We start from the raw sequence: 21,461 nt of genomic DNA on the forward strand, positions 1-21,461 counted from the left end.
TTGGACTTACTATTGAAGTAAGGAATCAAAAATGTTTCTGAACTTTAATTGTAGAGATTTTCATGCTCAATCTTTTCCACTTAGGTTTCTCTGTTTAAATTGTATCTGAAGCCTGATAATTGGAAATCTAAAATCAAACTTTGCATAGATGGAGTGGAGCTCCAGGAATTTTTACAGATATGGGACTTGTGGCAGTTTATAGAGCTTACCAATGACTATTTTAGGTATAAATTTGATCAAAATCGTTGGAGCCGTTTTCGAGAAAATCGCGAAAAACCCTGTTTTTGACAACATTTTCGTCATTTTAGTCGCCATCTTAAATTTCATTCGATCGAAATTGTTCGTGTCGGATCCTTATATTGTAAGGACCTTAAGTTCCAAATTTCAAGTCATTCCGTTAATTTCGTTCCGATGATATATCGTGTACACAGACAAAATTTAGAAATTGGGGTACCTTAATTTTTAAGCAATACTTTCCTTACCTATGATAATAGGGCAAGGAAAGTAATAAAAATCATCAATACTCCCAGGAATAGCTCTGATTGATGGAGCAGTACCCAATCAATTTGTTCTCGATAAATGCATTCTAATATTCATTCTTCAACTTGGTGCCAACCTAATGAAATAATCTCAACTTAATGCCAACCTGACAAAATGATTAATTGGTCGCCAGTTATCAACTGTTTCGAATAGGTACTCTCTCTAGATTATAGTTATATAGTAACATAATAATATGGATATTTCCAATTATAATTAAGAGATTGGGAGAAGAAGAATATACATGCTACGAGACGAACTTTGAACCCTTAAAAATCATCCTTAGAGTTGAAATATCTCCAAAAGATTTCTTAGTGAGCACCTAGGACGTATAAGGAAGCTATATTCTAAGTTTTGTTGCAATCCATCAAGTAGTTTTCCAGAAATCGTGATCAGTGAGTCATTGAGATAAGATTTTTATAAGTATAGATTCACTATCTTCTTAACTATTCAGGGCTACTTTTTTATTTATGAAATAATATTAAGGGTGTTATACCATTTTTCTATGAATATGATTCAAATAAAAATGAGTGACAAGCCAGGGAATTGAATACATTTAAATTTTACTGTTTCATAGTCAACTATGCAAAAATGCTCGTGTATTCACAACATCTTTGCTAAGAAGCTAGAGCCGACGTTACGAATAATTAAAGCACTATTTTCATTTGCACCTGCAATGAAACTTTCAATCAAACTGTCATAATTGCTTACAAATAATATGAATGTTTCCCATTTGAACGACAGCTGACAGGATGTAGTGAATCTGACGGGCGAATTACGTAGATTATGATATGGTTGCATTATTCATTGAGAAGGAATATTAGAGCCTGCTGTTTGGCTCAGTATTTTAGTTCAGTTTGTCAAATTGGGTGAAGTCGTCAATTTCAATTTTATTTCAACAATTTATTTCCACAATTTTATTTCAGATCCGACATGAAGTTCATTTACGTATTGTTTCTAATTGTTCTTCTACAAAAATCTCATGTAAGTTGTTTATTGTATTACGATTTTACGAATCTTTCTCTTCTGATATAATAATCTGTTCTTTATGAATATAGAGTGTAAAAAGTAGGATGTATTTTCAGTATGTATTGAATTCATAATCTATCATTATATAACTAGTATTTCTGTGAACAGTTGACCTCACGCAGTTTTCTCATCCATCTGATGTCACTTGTTCAAGTTGATTCGGTTGAATTACAATTCACAGTTGAATCATAATTCACTCTAGAAGACTGTTATTTGTTTTCTCCAAGATCAAAAACTCACTTTAGTTAATAAACTCATAAACTAATAAACCTAATAAACTCAGTTAATGTTTGAATGTGTATCCCATATGATGATTTATCCAGTTTCCTGATAATCTTTCATCTCATAAAAATATTTCTCAACTATTTTAAAATTAATTTTCTTCAATCAAGAATATTACTATTTCTTCGGCATTATTAAGTTCATTTCATCATTTTTTTTATTTTCAATCACCTATTAATAAATTAGTTTTTCAAATGTGAGAATATTGATACTGATGGGCACGCTTCTTAAAAAAATTATCGGGGCACCGAGCTTCGCTCGTTATATTAATTTATTGATAAACAGAGCACAATTCTCTTAAATGATCGTGTTTATAATTTTCACAGCTTACTATACGTCAGCTTATGAATTTCGGGGATGCGATATTTTGATTTTCCACAGACTCACTCGCTCACTCATTTTTTTACTATCCACAGACGACGAAAGTCTCAGCTGTTTCAGCCAAGGATGAATTATCCTCCGTCAATCAGCGAGTTTTCAAAAGGATTGAACCTAGTGCAATCGAATGTTCATATCATAAACCTACTATGTTCCAAATTTCGTGAAAATCTTTAAATCCGTTTTCGAGATCCGTTTAACATAACCAGATATCAAAATATAAACAGATATACAGAAATCGATCGCTTAATATAATAGGATTGCAATCAATAGTTCATTTTTAATATTGCATAAGAATTGCATTCAATGAGACATGCAATTAATGTCCACATAGCAGCTGATTTTTTTACCAAGTTACATTGAGATATTGAATAGCATGATGCGTCATGGCATGCAATTTATAATCCACTTGATGCGCCATGGCATGCGATTTACAATCCACTCGACAGCTGATTTATGATGAATGATTCTATAGTCTGATTTTCACGGTAATATTGGCGTTCGGAGGGAACTCCTTTTCCTTTTGTATTATCCTTAAAATGCTAAATTTAAAAAAACCTTATGTAAATTCAAAAAGGAACATACTTGTCAAATTTCATGAAAATCTATTGCTGCGTTTCGCTGTAAATGCGCAACATATAAACATTTGAACATAAAGAGAAATGCAAAACCTTCGACTTGAATCTTAGACCTCACTTCGCTCGGTAAATTAGTAGTTCTGTGCACAGTAGACCTCGCGCAGTTATAAATTACAGTCTCTCCTAATACTCTCAGATTAATTTTGTCCTGTCGTGTCGGCGAGATATCAGTGTATAAACGACTAATGGCTGTTTGGGTTGTTGTATCGACAATGCTAATAATTTGATGTAAACCGCTATGCTACTATCATCAAAAGCTTACCGAGTTGAAAGCAGAGAAAAGTACTATAAAATAAGAAATACTATGCTACTTCAAGTTATCAATTGCATGCCTCACTGCATGCAACTAATATTCGACACAAAATCTGTTTTCTCACTAAGTTACATTGATATATTGAATCTCATGCGTCATTGCATGCAATTTATAATCCACTCGACAGCTGATTTATGATGAATGATTCTATAGTATGATCTTTACTCTAATATTGGCGTATGAAGGAAGTTCCTTTTCCTTTTATATTATCCTTGAAATGCAAAATTCTCAAAAACCTTGTATATATGTCGACGCGCAATTTAAAAAGGAACATATCTGTCAAATTTCATGAAAATCGATTACCGCGTTTTGCCGTGAATGCGCAACATATGAACATACTAGCAGGTAACCCGTGCTTCGCAAGGGTCTATTTTAAAACTTCACACACTGAAAACTTGACGTGATTAAATATTGGAAAATTGAAAATAGGCCTGTAACAACCATCCTCGATAAAGAATATTTATGCAAAATGATAAGTCGATCAGTCCATCAGTTCAGACGTGAACATCAACTTGCAATTTGAAAATTAAAGCAATTTAAAAATACGTCAAACATAATTTTCCTATCCCGCTAGGTATATAAGCCAGTTCTTCCCGTTATAGTCCAGTCAATATAGACATAAAAAAGGCGGTGTGCTTGCAATTTATATTGAAGTTCTGATTCATCAATATATTATTTGGGTACATAAAAGAAGTCCAGAACCAATTTCTTGATGCAAAATTTCCTTGTGCTAGATACTGGGTGGCCCAAAAACCTAGTATTTTCGGCTCATTTTCCAGTTTTCAGCTATTTCTGCCAAATCTCGTAATCGGACATAAAAATTTGCTATTGCTTTTTTTTAATTATATAATTCTGAATAGAATGAAATCATTCGGAACTTTCTATCTCCAATGAGTACTGAGTTATGATTTTTCAAAAATAAGCGAAATTTGAAGAAAAAATCAATTTTGAAGAATTTTAGTTTTTGATCAACAATATCTTCCAATTGTTACCATTTAGATGTATAATTCAAAATCTCTCTGGGCGTATTTTTGTGCTATACAATCTGAGATCAGGTGGAGTGCTCCATCTCATATTGATTTCCAGGTACACCCGACAACAATGCTCCTTGTATTGTGAAAAACACCTAATTTTCAGCTTCAACCATCATCACCAACTACATTGTCCTCACATTGATATTTCGCACAATGACAACATCATGAGATTATGTTCTATGAGAATCACCAGTAAGATGCACTTCATTTCAGTATTTCCTAGTGGAGAGGCGCGCTTAAGGACACCTCAAGGATCAAAATTTCAAACACCTATAACTTTTGACATAATGCTCAGATTTCATCGTTCTACACTTCATTCTTCTAGGCTCGTCAAGGCGGTCCAAAATCATGCATCATGAGTCAAATTCGGTCGAAAAATGAAAAATTTATCGTTGAGTGCACTTGAGCCCATATTCCAATACACAACAAATCGCCAATTTCTATATTGAAAGCTGCTTTCTTGTGAAATACTTTGATAAAATGATAAAATTTCCAAATCTAGTGAGGATGTGAAAATTGTCCTCCTCTACCCACTCCAATAAATAATACTTTCAATTCCAATACAAATCGAAAGTTACAGAAGATTTTAAAAATGACGATTTCAGTTTTTACATTTTTTTCGTGATTTTACTGTTGATCAAGAGTTTCTAAAACGAGTCTTATACATCATAGAAACTCACGATTGATCCCAAAGAGCTCAATAAATTCATCCTCTAATGTAGATGAAGGACAATAGGATAATGTAGATACAATAAATTTAATGTAGATAAATTCATCCTCTAAGAGCTCAGTTGCCTAAAAACCATCTTGAAACACTCTTCCCTATCATAGAACTGCCAAAACCGTTAATATGAGAAAAATATCTACAATTTCCAAATTTCTTCAACAATCGAATCTCACTTTACGATCATAATTTTTCATGAATCGTTTACAGCAAGTGGAAGAAAAAATTATATTGTACATTTCAAGTAATGATTATATGATATGGGGTTACCGAGATACATAGCTTTCAATATAGAAATTGGCCATTTTTTGTGTATTGGAATATGGGCGTAAGTAGGCTACACTCAACAATACATTTTCTATTTTTCAACCGAATTTGACTTATGATGCATGATTTTGGACCGCCTCGAATAGCCAAGAAGAATAAGTGTAGTACGATCAAATCTAAGCATTGTGTCAAAAGTTATAAGTGTTTGAAATTTTGATCCTTGAGGTGTCCTTGAGCGCGCCTCTTCACTAGGAAATACTGAAATGAAGTGCATCTTACTGGTGATTCTCATAGAACATAATCTCATGATGTTATGTCATTGTGCAAAATATCAATGTGAGGACAATGTAGTTGGTGATGATGGTGAAGCTGAAAATTAGGTGTTTTTCACAATACAAGCAGCAATGTTGTCAGGTGTACCTGGAAATCAATATGAGATGGAGCACTCTACCTGATCTCAGATTGTAGAACACAAAAATACACCTAGAGGAATTTTGGATTATACATCTAAATGTAAACAATCGGAAGATATTGTTGATCAAAAACTAAAATTCATCAAAATTGATTTTTTCTTCAAATTTTACTCATTTTTGAAAAATTATAACTCAGTACTCACTGGAGATGGGGAGTTCCGAATGATCTCATTTCATTCAGAACTCTATGATCTAAAAAAAGGCGAGAGCACATTTTTTCCGATAACGAGATTTGGCATAAATAACAGAGAACTGGAAAATGAGCCGAAATTACGAGGTTTTTGGGTACAAGGAAACTCTGCATGAAGAAATTGGTTCTGGATTTCTCTTATGTACCCAAATAAAATATTCAAAATCAAAACTACAATATCAATTGCATGCACCAATGTTTATAGTGACTGGACTATTATTATAGTATAGATGGATGATTTATCAGTATCTTTGAATGAGAATAACTTTTGAACTGTTTGAGAAATCAATGTTCGGTTTTCACCATTCATTTTGCCTTGAAATTCCGTATTGAAACCATGTATTAGACTCCCATTTCCTATTTAAGAAAACCTTCCTATTATACGTATATTATACCTTCCTATTTAGAAAAACAATGTTGGATTCAAAATGGCAGATCCAAGATGGCGGACCAGATTTTTGAAGTCATACCGAAGTAGATTTTCAATATGAGTAGGATCCCCAATTACACCCAAATTTGAAATCACATTTTTTATTATATACTAAGCCGTTCTCATACTTTTTTCTTACTGTTCTGCTTCGATTAGTATTGATCAATAATGTGAATATCTTTGAAACGGTTTGAGAATCGATATGCGGTGTTCGCCATTAATTTTTTCTTCAAATTTCGTATTGTGATCATGTATCACATGACTACCTTCCTATTGAAAAAAAACCAAGTTGCATTCAAAATAGCGGATCCAAGATGGCGGACCAGATTTTTGAAGTCATAGTACAGTAGTATTCTCAATTAGAAACGAAAAGGTAGTGGAAGATACGGGATTTGATCCGAGAACAGTTGGGCCAAAGCCGAGTACTCTACCGCTAGACCACGGCTGCATTCAAAATATCATGTCTTGTACCAACGTTATAACTTCCTTACTTATAAATAAACACATTTTACAACAATATGTGAGCTATGCTGTATAGAATGTCATTTCCCATGAATTGAATTTGAACATAATTTATGAAAAATCTAGAAGGAAAATTGAAATTTGGGCTTCCAGGTGCACGAGATTGGTATTTTTAGAATTTATGTGCAAAATTTGGAGATCTAAATCATTCCCGTTCGTCTGGTATGCAATCCACAAGTTGGCATGTTTTGATGCGAACAAACAAACAAACACAACCCTACTCTCTCTTATTATATGGGAGATAAACATATAAACATAAAGAGAAATGCAAAAACGTCAACTTGATTCTTAGAGCTCACTTCGCTCGGTCAAAAAATGAAATGGCACTGATTCATACAACCAAAATCTGCATTCTTCCAGCATTTTCCAGCCCACCTCAATAGCTTACTGACAGATCATGTTCAAATTTCGTACAAAAGATCAGCAACGGTCTAGAAATGTTGTCCTGATAGGACTTTAGAAAATTAAGCAGAAGATACGCCCAAGATGGGCGGATTTACTGCGTTTTCCCTACGTTTCTTACGTTTTACTAGGTTTACTCACATGTTTCATGAACCAATTGAGAGAAATGTTCAAATTTGGTACACAGGCTCAGCTAGGGTCTAGAAATATTGTCTTGAGAGGTCTTCAAAATTACGCCCCATATAGGTGCTTTTACAGGTGCTCTGTCCCCTGGCTAGACGAACAAGGCAAGTGAAGCAAGCCAGCCGGCTAGTCACAAATAAACTTATAAAATGAAGAAGAAAAACTATACTTGATTCTGGGAGTCAATGTGAACAATCATGCGTGTGTGAGGATGAATAAAGATTCACAGAATCTTGCAAAAAATTCTACTAGAAGATTCAACTTGAAAGATTCAACTGTATTGAGGTCCACGTTATAATGGCAGTGGAGAATATAGGAGGAAAACGTTGCCAAAACTCTGTCTTGTTAATGCCTTCTGTAGACTGTAGCAGATACAGGTTTATCGATGTTTATTGATATTAACTGTCCATTCTCATTTAAAATAGTTAATTATATTTTATTAAGCCATAATTTTTTTTATTTAATAATTAATTTATAGAATTGAGATGAAATTTTTTGTTAATTGATTATTAATTCTACTTCATTAAAAGACGATCTGGAAACAGAGCAAAGCGAGAAAGAGATGGAGTTATGTGCTTTGTTGAATAACAGACAAGGATAGCAATACCATTTCTAATCAAACACTGCCATTATAACATGAACCTCACTATAGCCTCCTCTGTACAACTGAAGCTGAGCCGAACTGAATATCACATAACCTGATACAGTCTTCGGTGAAAATGTCAATATTCTGGAATGGCATTCACAAGTTGGACAATGAAAAGCTGATATGAGTCATCTCTTTTATACTCTCATAAGTTCAAAATTTTTGTTAATTGTCATCTCTCTTTTCTATGATTTGACTTTCTATAGTAATCTCTCTCACTTCCTCAATATTCAATTTCTTACAGGCTGGCAGGAAAAGGAACGTAGCAAATCCAGCGACACTGAAAACTTCTGGACGATTCGGTCAGTAGATTTAAAAAATCCTATTATATTATGTACATTATCCTATTATAGCTATTTCTGTAAATATTTATATATTTGGTTATTTATATGGTTGGTTATATATTTATATCCAACGGATCTCAAAAACAGCTCTAACGATTTTCACGAAATTTAGAAGATTGTAGGTTTATGATATGAAAATTTGACTGCACTAGGTCTCATCCCTGGGAATACTAGTAGTAACAAAAGGAGGACTCTGGGACACAAGTGTCCCAGAGTCCTCCTTCACCTCAAGGTCATCCAGGTCAACCAAACCTAACCTCAAGGTCACCGAGGTCAACCAAACCTAACCTCAAGGTCATCTAGGTCAACCAAGCCTAACCTCAAGGTCATCCACATCATCCAAACCTAACCTCAAGGTCATCCAAGTCAACCAAACCTAACCTCAAGGTGAAAAAAAAAAATTAAAAGAAAAAAAAATTAAAAAAAAAAAAAAAATTAAAAAAAAAATTGAAAAAAAAAAATAAAAAAAAACATAAAATCGGGAATAAATGGGAAAAAAGGGAAAAAAAATCCCTAAGCATCTTGAACTGGGGCTATAAAAGGAGTTGTTCTGCAAGGAGTGGGACATTGTATCTTGTGCAGTCATGCCACCAGTACGTGTGTGTGCTGCCAGTATGTGTGTGTGTGATTTTCGTGTATTCGTTTTGGATTACTTTCATCTTTATCAACATCAAGAGTAAGTACCAGTGCATTTTATAGTTATATATATATATATATATATATATATAATATATATATATATATATATATATTTATATTATATTCCTGATTTGACAATGAAATTTAAAAGAGTTGAATTTTGAAGTAGATGGTTTGAGAGTGTCAATTAAATTCTAAAATGACTTAAATTCAAAAATGACTAGTTTAATTATGAATTAGGTTCCAATACATAGAGTAAATGACATAGTCAAAAATGACTAGTGTAATTATGAATTAGGTTCCAATACATACAAGTTGAGAGTTTAATTGTGAATTATGTTCTTTGAGTTGGTGGTTGTAATTCATCCTAACCTAAAAAACGTATAACAAGTCTTTGCCATAGAATTAGGCTGTACCCACAGTATGTTTGACATTGATAGTGTGTATGTCGTTTCAGACATGGAAGTAGATCCCCTATCACGAAGTAGATCCTAGACCCCCATTCACATTCCCCACCCCCACCATACAGCTCCCGACCATCATCCCCTAGAACATTTAATATAAACACCTATGAACCCCCATCCCCGATCCTAGATATTAATACTGATTCACTGCCTTCATCCCCAACATCTGTTGATAGTGATGAAGGTATATATATAGAGTTGAATACTGCATACTATACTTATACAATATTGTTTTGCATTGTTCCAGATGAGCAAAGCTGCACGATGTCAACAAACAGCAAACTCAGTGGACGAGTTTGTTGTTCTGGAGGAGGCATTTGAATCCCGACTCACGACTCTATACTACAATAATGCATACAAGGATGAGCCTGCCAAAGATTTCCACACCTTTCTGAACGATCTGAAGGATAAAATTGTTCACATCAACAGTCAGCAACACCAGACACATGGAGCAATGAAGTTCAATCTAGTATTGGAGGCAACATATTTCTGCAGCACCCTTGATAAGACCTTCTTCGAACAAGAAGAGTTTCAGAATGTCGCCTTCAAAACTCCAAACTACACCATCTTCAGTATCATCAATCTTCCAGACATCATCAACCAAGCATGCATGACCCTACTGGATGAGGAGTCGAAATTCGAAGGAAATTCCAGTGATGGAGTTTGCTTATCATTGATGGATTGCTCATCAGGATTAGCAAACATACTCCCCTGCGTGGATCATCCTACATCAGTCTTCCACCTCTTCTATCAGCACGAAAGGCAATCATCAATCCTATAAACATGGACCAGCAATGTTTCAAATGGGCCATCCTCGCCAAACATGTACAAGGCAGTCATCCTGAACGAGTCAATGAGTGATACCATCAATTGGAAGAGAGATACAATTTTTCAGGCATTGGATTTCCCACTGCCATCAGTCAAATCGATATATTTGAGAAAGATAATCCAGAGGTATCAGTTAATATTTATGCTGTGGATGAGAAGAACGTTATATTTCCAAGAAGAGTTGGAAATGCAATGAAGGCAGATCACTTTGATCTTCTCCTCCTCTGTGAGAGTAAGGATGATGATGATGATGGAAACAGCACCCTTGAGGATGACAATGAACATAAATTAAATAGCCACTACTGCTACATTGAAAATTTTGAAAGACTTGTGAGATCCCAACTCACAAAACGTAAAAGTAAAATTATCATCTGCAGACGATGTTTCACCCATTACACCCTCGACAGAGATGGAGAATGCAGGATGGCTGAGCATGAGGAGTATTGTGCTAGCAATAATACAGCAAGAATCATCATGCCACAGGTTGGAAAAGATGGTAAACCTTCAACCTTAAAGTTTGAGAAACATGTGCAAAAGTATAGAGTACCTGTTGTAGCATACACCGATTTTGAGTGCATCCTGGAGAAACCTGATGAAGACAATGAACAATGGATTGGTAAAGCTACCAAAGTTATTCAGTATCATCGGCCAATGAGTTACTGCTTATACTTTGTGCGGGACTCAGATTTATAAGATTCCTGGCTGACAATCACTAACCTAATCCCTCATGAGCTGATTGTCTACAGGGGTCCTGATGCCGCCAAACATTATTTCATGAAGACCCTCACCATGTATGCAAAAGATTTAGATGAGGCAATTGACTGTAGGAATATCAAGTTGCTCCCACTAACCAAAAGAGAGCAAGCATGACATAATGTGGTCGACTTCTGTGAGGCCTGCAATGAACAGTTCAATGACGATAAGGTGTATGACCATTGTCATATAACTGGTATCTACCGGAATGCATTATGCCGTAAATGCAACCTGCAGCAACAGCGACAATCATTCATACCAGTGTTTCTCCACAACTCTTCAAACTATGATACACACCTCATTATTCCAGAGCTGGGTAGAGATAAGGATCGGCTGTTTGTCATCCCAAACTCATCGGAAAAGTATATATCATTCACCAAACGAATATCTCCAAAAATGCACCTTCGATTCATCGATACATTCCGGTTTACACCTGATAGTTTAGACAATCTGGTTACCAACCTAGTCAAATCAGCATCGAATCCAGGAGACTTGTCCAAAGTGCTGCCACATACTGCTAAGGTGTTTGGAAACAAATTGAGCCTTGTCTCAAGGAAAGGAGTGTTTCCATACGACTACTGCGATTCATGGCAGAGACTCGAAGAAACATTGCTACCGCCCAAAGAGGCATTTTTCAGCAAGCTGGTTGATAGGAGTGTTAGCAGTGATGATTATGAACATGCTCAAACTGTGTGGAACCAATTCAGTTGTAGAACTCTGGGAGAGTACAGTGACCTATACTTGAAAACAGATGTTCTCCTGTTGGCCGATGTCTTTGAGAGCTTCCGTGATGTATGCATGAAGACTTATGATTTGGATTGTGCTCACTACTTCACATCTCCAGGCTTTTCCTTTGATGTCATGCTGAAATATACTAGAGTTGAGCTTGAGCTCCTTACTGACTATGACATGTACATGTTTATCGAGCGAGGTATCAGAGGAGGAATAACAAATTGTATACACCATCATGCTGTAGCCAACAATGCCTACACAGGAGCGTCTATTGACCCCGAGAAGCCTACATCATATCTCCTGTACACAGATGCGAACCACCTGTATGGCTGGGCAATGTGCCAACCACTTCCATGCCGGAAATTCCAGTGGATGAAGAAAGATGAGTTGGAGGGGGTGAGCGGAGGTATTGAGGGTGTTGGAGATGTTCAAAAGATTGGCTACATCTTGGAGGTGGACATTGAGTACCCTTCTGAATTGCATGATGAGCACAATGACTTCCCATTTCTCGCAGAGAACAAGAAAACTCTTAAATATAATCATGTACGACTCATGACAGCTCTAAGCAATCGTGAACATTATGTATGTCACTACCTCACCCTAAAACAGGCAGTACAGCATGGATTGAAAATCACTAAAGTTCATTGAGGTGTAAGGTTTGAGCAGGAGGACTTCTTAGCACCCTACATCATGCTTAATACAAAGCTGAGACAGCAGTCAAAGAACAAGTTTGAGAAAAATTTCTTCAAGTTCATGAACAATGCTGTGTTTGGTAAAACGATGGAGAATGTGCAAAAAAGAATGAGCATGGAGCTAGTGAATGATGAGAAGCGTTTGAAGAAACTGATTGCTCGACCAGTGTACAAGGACCGCATCATCTTTGGTGAGAATATCTGTGCTGTTACGATGCATAAAGAGAAAGTGGAGCTCAATAAACCTATCTATATAGGGTTATCAGTGCTTGACATCAGCAAAACCCTCATGTATGAATTCCATTATAACATCATGAAGCCCATCTACAATGACTGTCTTCAACTCTTATATCAAGATACTGATAGCTTATTCTACCTTGTCAAGACAGAGGACATGTACAAATATATCATCAACAACCAGCAACTGAAAGATACCTTTGACACTTCAGAGTACCCTGCAGACCACCCATGCTACATGGATGCAAACAAAATGGTGCTTGGGAAGTTCAAAGACGAATATGCTGGCCGAGCGCCACTTGAGTATGTAGGCCTACGATCAAAGCTATATGCCTGTAGGTGTTACAATAGTGATCCAAATCAGCTGACAAGTGGATTGATAAAAAAAGCTAAAGGAGTGAGGAGACCAATACTTGGGTGAGAACTCTCAAAAATGCATCCAGATGCTGAACGTTACAAAGGCTTCCAAGACTATCTAGATTGTCTATATGGTGATGAGGATATCTATAGAGAACAAGTGATGTTTGGCACTAGGAAACATCAGATCATGACTCAAGTCATGAGAAAGAAGGCACTGAGCGAAGCTGATGAGAAGAGGTATATTCTAGATGATGGAATTACAACTCTTGCACATGGACATTGCAAGATCCCCACTCTAGCACACATTGATGAGGAGGCAGAGGAGGACGATGAGAAGGCAGAGGAGGATAAGTCACACAACAGCAGTGTTACACTATGGCCAGATGAAGAAATGAATATATCTGACAATGATGATGATGATGATAACTCATACCATTCCGCGGCTAAACGCCGGCGCACCCCATCATTGCAAGATCAGCTCATTGATGAAATCAAAAAAGATGGCTCAGCATCTCAGTATAGCATACTGAGAAAATTGCTTGAAAAGTGACGTCATACCTCATGCCAGGAAGTGTCAACAAATCCACTGTGCATACAATCTGCGCACATGTCTTCACCCTACATTCACATCGCAAGACTTTTTGGAAGCGGTCATCATCAGTTGAGGTCTGTGCAGCGAGCTGTAAAGATGCCGCCCATCACCCCACCACTGTCACCAGTCGTCCCACCACCGCTGCCAGTCGCCCCACCATTGTCACCAGTCGCCACCAGTCAGGCCACCATCGCCACCAGTCAGCCCACCACCGCCGCCAGTTGCCCCACCATTGTCACTGCCACCAATCATCCCACTGGCCGAGGCCAAGACGGCTTCAATTTGGTAGTAGCCCCTCATCACACCAATCAGTTAATATCGAATGTATCACCATTTGTAATATGATAATAAAGAAATAAACCCTCATTGGCTGATCCACTGTCTAAAACTACTCTCATGTAATGATGTAAACATGTATGAAATAAACCTCATTTTATGTGTTAGCCATTGATTGAGAGTTTCATTAATTCATATAGGTAAAAAATCACCTTACTTTACTTTAGGCGACCCCACTCCAACTCCCTCTGTCACATGACCAATGGCCACACCCACCAGCATTAAGGGACTCTAGCTGAAGATGGTCATGCAGGACCTATCACTCTACATGGTCATGGAGACCTATCACTCCAGATCAATATGTCCATGGTAGACCTACTAGATCAAGATGTCCATGGGAGACTCTAGATCAACATGGCCATGCTGCTCTAGAGATCAAAATGGCATTGAAGATAGATATTTTCAACGACTCCCACTCCATGCTCAGACATGACATATGGACAATCTCAATGACCCTCACTCCTCCTGTCACATGTCTGTATGGCATAATTGGGTCATCCACTCAGTGGTCAGTCAGTCAGTTCAATTACTGATCAGTCACTGATCAGTTACTGATCAGTCACTGATCAGTCACTGTTCAGTCACTGTTCAGTCACTGTTCAGTCACTGATCAGTCACTGTTCAGTCACTGTTCAGTTACTGATCAGTCACTGTTCAGTCACTGTTCAGTCACTGATCAGTTACTGATCAGTCACTGATCAGTCACTGTTCAGTTACTGTTCAGTTACCGATCAGTCACTGTTCAGTCACTGTTCAGTTACTGATCAGTCACTGATCAGTCACTGTTCAGTCACTGCTCACTTACAGCAAGCTGCAATGAGCTTGGACATAGTTGTTAAAGTATATATAGTATAGGAGTTACAAGAAGGGCCAGAATTGGTCACTATTGCAATCAAACAGGTATACTGTAGGAACAATAGTTGATATACTTTACAGTTTGAAAACCTTGAAGCATTGTATGTGTCAAACTATTGGATAGAGGAAGAATCACCCCAGTAGGAATAAGGAAAGAGTTATTTTCTGTATCTGATTGCCTTGACCACATCATCGGCTGACTTGCTTTTAATTGGTATAGCAAAGGCAAACCTACTAAGACAATTGATAATAGTAATTATGTATCTATAACCTTTGTTCTGTCGAGCATATGGTATCATCTCAACAAGGTCAGCTTGATAGAGGTCATGAAGACCTTTGACTGTAACCTTTCTTGTTAGGGAAATTCCAACAAGCTTGCTTGTGCAGCTCTTGTGCTAATACTGTCTTATCCATACTGGATATATGAACTTGCTAATTAGCATTTATATAGGCATCAGGCTGTTGAGCTCAACCATCATGAACTTCCTGCATGGTATGATAAAGACAAGTTTATCATAGTAGGATGCTTCCTATTGTATTTACTCTATCTTAAATGTCTAACAGTGCTTACTCTAGAAGTTGAAGGGTGTATGGAATAAGATGTACAACATCTTTCTCTTGAAATAACACACTCTCTCTTTTATTGATACATAGCATAATATATATATATATAACTGAGCATTCATATGAATAATAAGATTATTTACATTACAATTCAATAGATTCAGTCCAATATATCGAGAACTATCCAGTGATATAATTCACCCAATCTATCACTTATTTCGCAGAATCCTCTGCTGAATGAGAATTTCAAGATGGCTGCTCCCTCACATAGATTGGTGCAGCTTGATACTTCAGCGTCGTGAAAAATGGATGTTAGTGTCTCTTGAAAGTTTTGAGCTGTTCCAAATGGTTCTGGTAGATCCTTATCTCCAAACTTCAGAAATGGTTGCACAATCCATTGGTTGCTGGTCACTAGTAGACAGTCTCCACACTCACACATATCTGCTTGCTCCACTGCAGGCTGATGTTGGCACTGGGTCTGGAGCAGTGGTAGTGGTAACAGCGGGAGTACTAGCTGGAGTAGTAGCTGGAGTTCTAGTTGCAGCTGATGCTAGTTCTTTACAGCACTGTGCACAGACCTCAACTGATGATGGTGGGGCGAATGGTGGCGGTGGTGGGCTGACTGGTGGCAATGATGGGGCGACTGGCGGCAGTGGTGGGCTGACTGGTGGCGGTGGTGGGGCGACTGGCGGCGTTGGTGGGGTGACTGGCGGCGATGGTGGGGCGACTGGTGACGATGGTGGGGCGACTGGTGGCAATGGTGGGGCGACTGGCGGCGGTGGTGGGCTGACTGGCGGCGGTGGTGGGGTGATGGGCGGCATCTTTACAGCACGCTGCACAGACCTCAACTGATGAAGACCACTTCCAAAAAGTCATGCGATGTGAATGTAGGGTGAAGACATGTGCGCAGATTGTATGCACAGTGGATTTGTTGACACTTCCTGGCATGAGGTATGATGTCACTTTTCAAGCAATTTTCTCAGTATGCTATACTGAGATGCTGAGCCATCTTTGTTGATTTCATCAATGAGCTGATCTTGCGATGATGGGGTGTGCGGGCGTTTAGCCGCAGAAGGGTATGAGTTATCATCATCGTCATCATTGTCAGATATATTCATTTCTTCATCTGGCCATAGTGTAACACTGCTGTTGTGTGACTTATCCTCCTCTGCCGCCTCATCCTCCTCCTCTGCCTCCTCATCCTTCTCCTCATCAATGTGTGCTAGAGTGGGGATCTTGTAATGTTCATGTGCAAGAGTTGTAATTCCATCATCTAGAATATACCTCTTCTCATCAGCTTTGCTCAGTGCCTTCTTTCTCATGACTTGAGTCATGATCTGATGTTTCCTAGTGCCAAACATCACTTGTTCTCTATAGATATCTTCATCACCATATAGACAATCTAGATAGTCTTGGGAGCCTATGTAACGTTCAGCATCTGGATGCATTTTTGAGAGTTCTTGCCCAAGTATTGGTCTCCTCACTCCTTTAGCTTTTTTTATCAATCCACTTGTAAGCTGATTTGGATCACTATTGTAACACCTAAAGGCATATAGCTTTGATCGTAGGCTTACATACTCAAGTGGCGCTCGGCCAGCATATTCTTCTTTGAACTTTCCAAGCACCATTTTGTTTCCATCCGAGTAGCATGGGTGGTCTGCAGGGTACTCTGAAGTGTCAAAGGTATCTTTCAGTTGCTGGTTGTTGATGATATCTTTGTACATGTCCTCTGTCTTGACAAGGTAGAATAAGCTATCAGTATCTTGATATAAGAGTTGAAGACAGTCATTGTAGATGGGCTTCATGATGTTATAATGGAATTCATACATGAGGGTTTTGCTGATGTCAAGCACTGATAACCCTATATAGATAGGCTTACTGAGCTCCACCTTCTCTTTATGCATCATAACAGCACAGATATTCTCACCAAAGATGATGCGGTCCTTGTACACTGGTCGAGCAATCAGTTTCTTCAAACGCTTCTCATCATTCACTAGCTCCATGCTCATTCTTTTTTGCACATTCTCCATCGTTTTACCAAACACGGCATTGTTCATAAGTTTGAAGAAATTTTTGTCAAACTTGTTCTTTGACTGCTGTCTTAGCTTTGTATTAAGCATGATGTAGGGTGCTAGGGAGTCCTCCTGCTCAAACCTTACACCTCGATGAACTTTAGTGATTTTCAATCCATGCTGTACTGCCTGTTTTAGGGTGCGGTAGTGACATACTTAATGTTCACGATTGCTTAGAGCTGTCATGAGTTGTACATAATCAGATTTAAGAGTTTTCTTGTTCTCTGCGAGAAATGGGAAGTCATTGTGCTCATCATGCAATTCAGAAGGGTACTCAATGTCCACCTCCAAGATGTAGCCAATCTTTTGAACATCTCCAACACCCTCAATACCTCTGCTCACCCCCTCCAACTCATCTTTCTTCATCCACTGGAATTTCCGGCATGGAAGTGGTTGGCACATTGCCCAGCCGTAAAGGTTGTTTGCATCTGTGTACAGGAGATATGATGTAGGCTTCTCAGGGTCAATAGACGCTCCTGTGTAGGCATTGTTGGCTACAGCATGACGGTGTATACAATTTGTTATTCCTCCTCTGATACCTCGCTCGATAAACATGTACATGTCATAGTCAGTAAGGAGCTCAAGCTCAAGCTCCAACCTGTGGCATGATGATTCTTGCTGTATTATTGCTAGCACAATACTCCTCATGCTCAGCCATCCTGCGTTCTCCATCTCTGTCGAGGGTGTAATGGGTGAAACATTGTCTGCAGATGATAATTTTACTTTTACATTTTGTGAGTTGGGATCTCACAAGTCTTTCAAAATTTTTAATGTAGCAGTAGTGACTATTTAATTTATGTTCATTGTCATCCTCAAGGGTGCTGTTTTCAATATCATCATCATCCTTACTCTCACAGAGGAGGAGAAGATCAAAGTGATCTGCCTTCATTGCATTTCCAACTCTTCTTGGAAATATAATGTTCTTCTCATCCACACCATAAATATTAACTGATACCTCTGGATTATCTTTCTCAAATATATCGATTTGACTGATGGTAGTGGGAAATCCAATGCCTAAAAAGTTGTATCTCTCTTCCAATTGATGGTATCGCTCATTGACTCGTTCAGGATGACTGCCTTGTACATGTTTGGCGAGGATGGCCCATTTGAAACATTGCTGGTCCATGTTTATAGGATTGATGATTGCCTTTCGTGCTGATAGAAGAGGTGGAAGACTGATGTAGGATGATCCACGCAGGGGAGTATGTTTGCTAATCCTGATGAGCAATCCATCAATGATAAGCAAACTCCATCACTGGAATTTCCTTCGAATTTCGACTCCTCATCCAGTAGGGTCATGCATGCTTGGTTGATGATGTCTGGAAGATTGATGATACTGAAGATGGTGTAGTTTGGAGTTTTGAAGCCGACATTCTGAAACTCTTCTTGTTTGAAGAAGGTCTTATCAAGGGTGCTGCGGAAATATGTTGCCTCCAATACTAGATTGAACTTCATTGCTCCATGTGTCTGGTGTTGCTGACTGATGATGTGAACAATTTTATCCTTCAGATCGTTCAGAAAGGTGTGGAAATCTTTGGCAGGCTCATCCTTGTATGCATTATTGTAGTATAGAGTCGTGAGTCGGGATTTAAATGCCTCCTCCAGAACAACAAACTCGTCCACTGAGTCTGCTGTTTGTTGACATCGTGCAGCTTTGCTCATCTGGAACAATGCAAAACAATATTGTATAAGTATGGTATGCAGTATTCAACTCTATATATATACCTCCATCACTATCAACAGATGTTGGGGATGAAGGCGGTGAATCAGTATCAATATCTAGGATCGGGGATGGGGGTTCATAGGTGTTTATATTGAATGTTCTAGGAGATGATGGTTGGGAGCTGTATGGTGGGGGTGGGGAATGTGAATGGGGGTCTAGGATCTACTTCGTGATAGGGGATCTACTTCTATGTCTGAAACGACATACACACTATCAATGTCAAACATACTGTGGGTACAGCCTAATTCTATGGCAAAGACTTGTTATACATTTTTTAGGTTAGGATGAATTACAACCACCAACTCAAAGAACATAATTCACAATTAAACTCTCAACTTGTATGTATTGGAACCTAATTCATAATTACACTAGTCATTTTTGACTATGTCATTTACTCTATGTATTGGAACCTAATTCATAATTAAACTAGTCATTTTTGAATTTAAGTCATTTTAGAATTTAATTGACAGTCTCAAACCATCTACTTCAAAATTCAACTCTTTTAAATTTCATTGTCAAATCAGGAATATAATATGAATATATATATATATATATATATATATATATATATATATATATATATATATATATATATAACTATAAAATGCACTGGTACTTACTCTTGATGTTGATAAAGATGAAAGTAATCCAAAACCAATACACGAAAATCACACACACACGTACTGGCAGCACACACATGTACTGGCGGCACGACTGCACAAGATACAATGTCCCACTCCTTGCAGAACAACTCCTTTTATAGCCCCAGTTCAAGATGCTTAGGGATTTTTTTTCCCTTTTTTCCCTTTTTTCCCATTTATTCCCGATTTTATGTTTTTTTTTTAATTTTTTTTAATTTTTTTTTTCTTTTTTTTTCTATTTTTAAAAAAATTTTTTTTTTTTATTTATTTTTTTTTTTTATTTTCTTTTTTCGACCTTGAGGTTAGGTTTGGTTGACATGGATGACCTTGAGATTAGGTTTGGATGACATGGATGACCTTGAGGTTAGGTTTGGATGACGTGGATGACCTTGAGGTTAGGTTTGGTTGACCTGGATGGCCTTGAGGCTAGGTTTGGTTGACTTGGATGACCTTGAGGTTAGGTTTGGATGACGTGGATGACCTTGAGGTTAGGCTTGGTTGACCTAGATGACCTTGAGGTTAGGTTTGGTTGACCTTGGTGACCTTTAGGTTAGGTTTGGTTGACCTGGATGACCTTGAGGTGAAGGAGGACTCTGGGACACTTGTGTCCGAGAGTCCTCCTTTTGTTTCTACTAATACTCACTGAAGGACATGAAAAGGATAATAATATTATTCATCCTTGGAAGAACACATGATAATTCCATCGTCTGTTGATAATGGAAGATGTGAGTGCCTGTGTGGGAGAGAGACTAAATTATTTTAAGCTGTTCAACTATTTGCAATCAATCACCATATTCACGAGAGATATTAGTCTAGAAATTTTAATCGATTTGGATCAAGGGTTAAGTTCCTCAAGTTGCACATGAAATTTGTCGTCTTCTATTGTTATACTTTTCATTTTTCCAAGACAATAAAACAGCCCAGCAACAATTTTCGGGTTGACCAACGGTTCACGACCAACTAATTCATCTACAGACTTGGGAGATGACTTATTTGAATGAGAAGCTTGACACTCCACACTACAATACCGTTTATTGCTTTCTTAGGCCGGTTGCAGATGAACCACTATCGCATGTGGGATGTGGGACCGAGAAAAATACCACAGAACAATATGACCAATGCAGAGAGTCTTCCACACTACATTTGAGAAAACGTGCATTAGTGCAACAGTTTTCAGATATTTGTATCATACTCGAGTGTTTTTATTATATGTTCCTATCAAATTTGAGGGAACACTATCACAGCGACTGTGATAGTGGTACAGAAGCTAGGGGAAGTGTAGTGCTCAAACCAGTGGTACCACAATTGCAAGGAAAATAATCACTACCACAGCGCACAACGTCATGTGGAAGTATCAGTGCCACTGACATGCCTGCCCTATGCGCTGCATTTGTGGTACCACAGAAGGGAAATATTTGCTCCCACATCCCACATGCAATAGTGGTTCATCTGCAACCGGCCTTAGTCATATTGTTCTGTGGTATGTCAGTCCCACATCCCACATGCGATTGTGGTTCGTCTGCAACCGCCCTAATTCTGTGAGAGAATCAGTCTGGTTACTTTATAGCCACACCTCGTATG

The 21,461-nt window shown here is 37.9% G+C and overlaps 1 protein-coding gene across 1 annotated transcript in view; it reads left to right on the plus strand.

Annotated features, from left to right (window-relative positions):
• The first annotated feature begins 1,385 nt into the window (after window positions 1-1,385).
• The window catches only part of LOC120354189, a 44,647-nt gene continuing 24,571 nt past the window's right edge, over window positions 1,386-21,461 (plus strand). Inside the window, exons 1-2 of the mRNA XM_039440735.1 lie at window positions 1,386-1,521; window positions 8,293-8,350. Coding sequence (XP_039296669.1) covers window positions 1,471-1,521; window positions 8,293-8,350 — 109 coding nt within the window. The 5' untranslated portion in view covers window positions 1,386-1,470. The remainder of the gene's footprint in view (window positions 1,522-8,292; window positions 8,351-21,461) is intronic.

The sequence above is a fragment of the Nilaparvata lugens genome, chromosome 14 (genome assembly GCF_014356525.2).
Source record: "Nilaparvata lugens isolate BPH chromosome 14, ASM1435652v1, whole genome shotgun sequence".
Classification (NCBI taxonomy): Eukaryota; Metazoa; Arthropoda; class Insecta; order Hemiptera; family Delphacidae; genus Nilaparvata; species Nilaparvata lugens.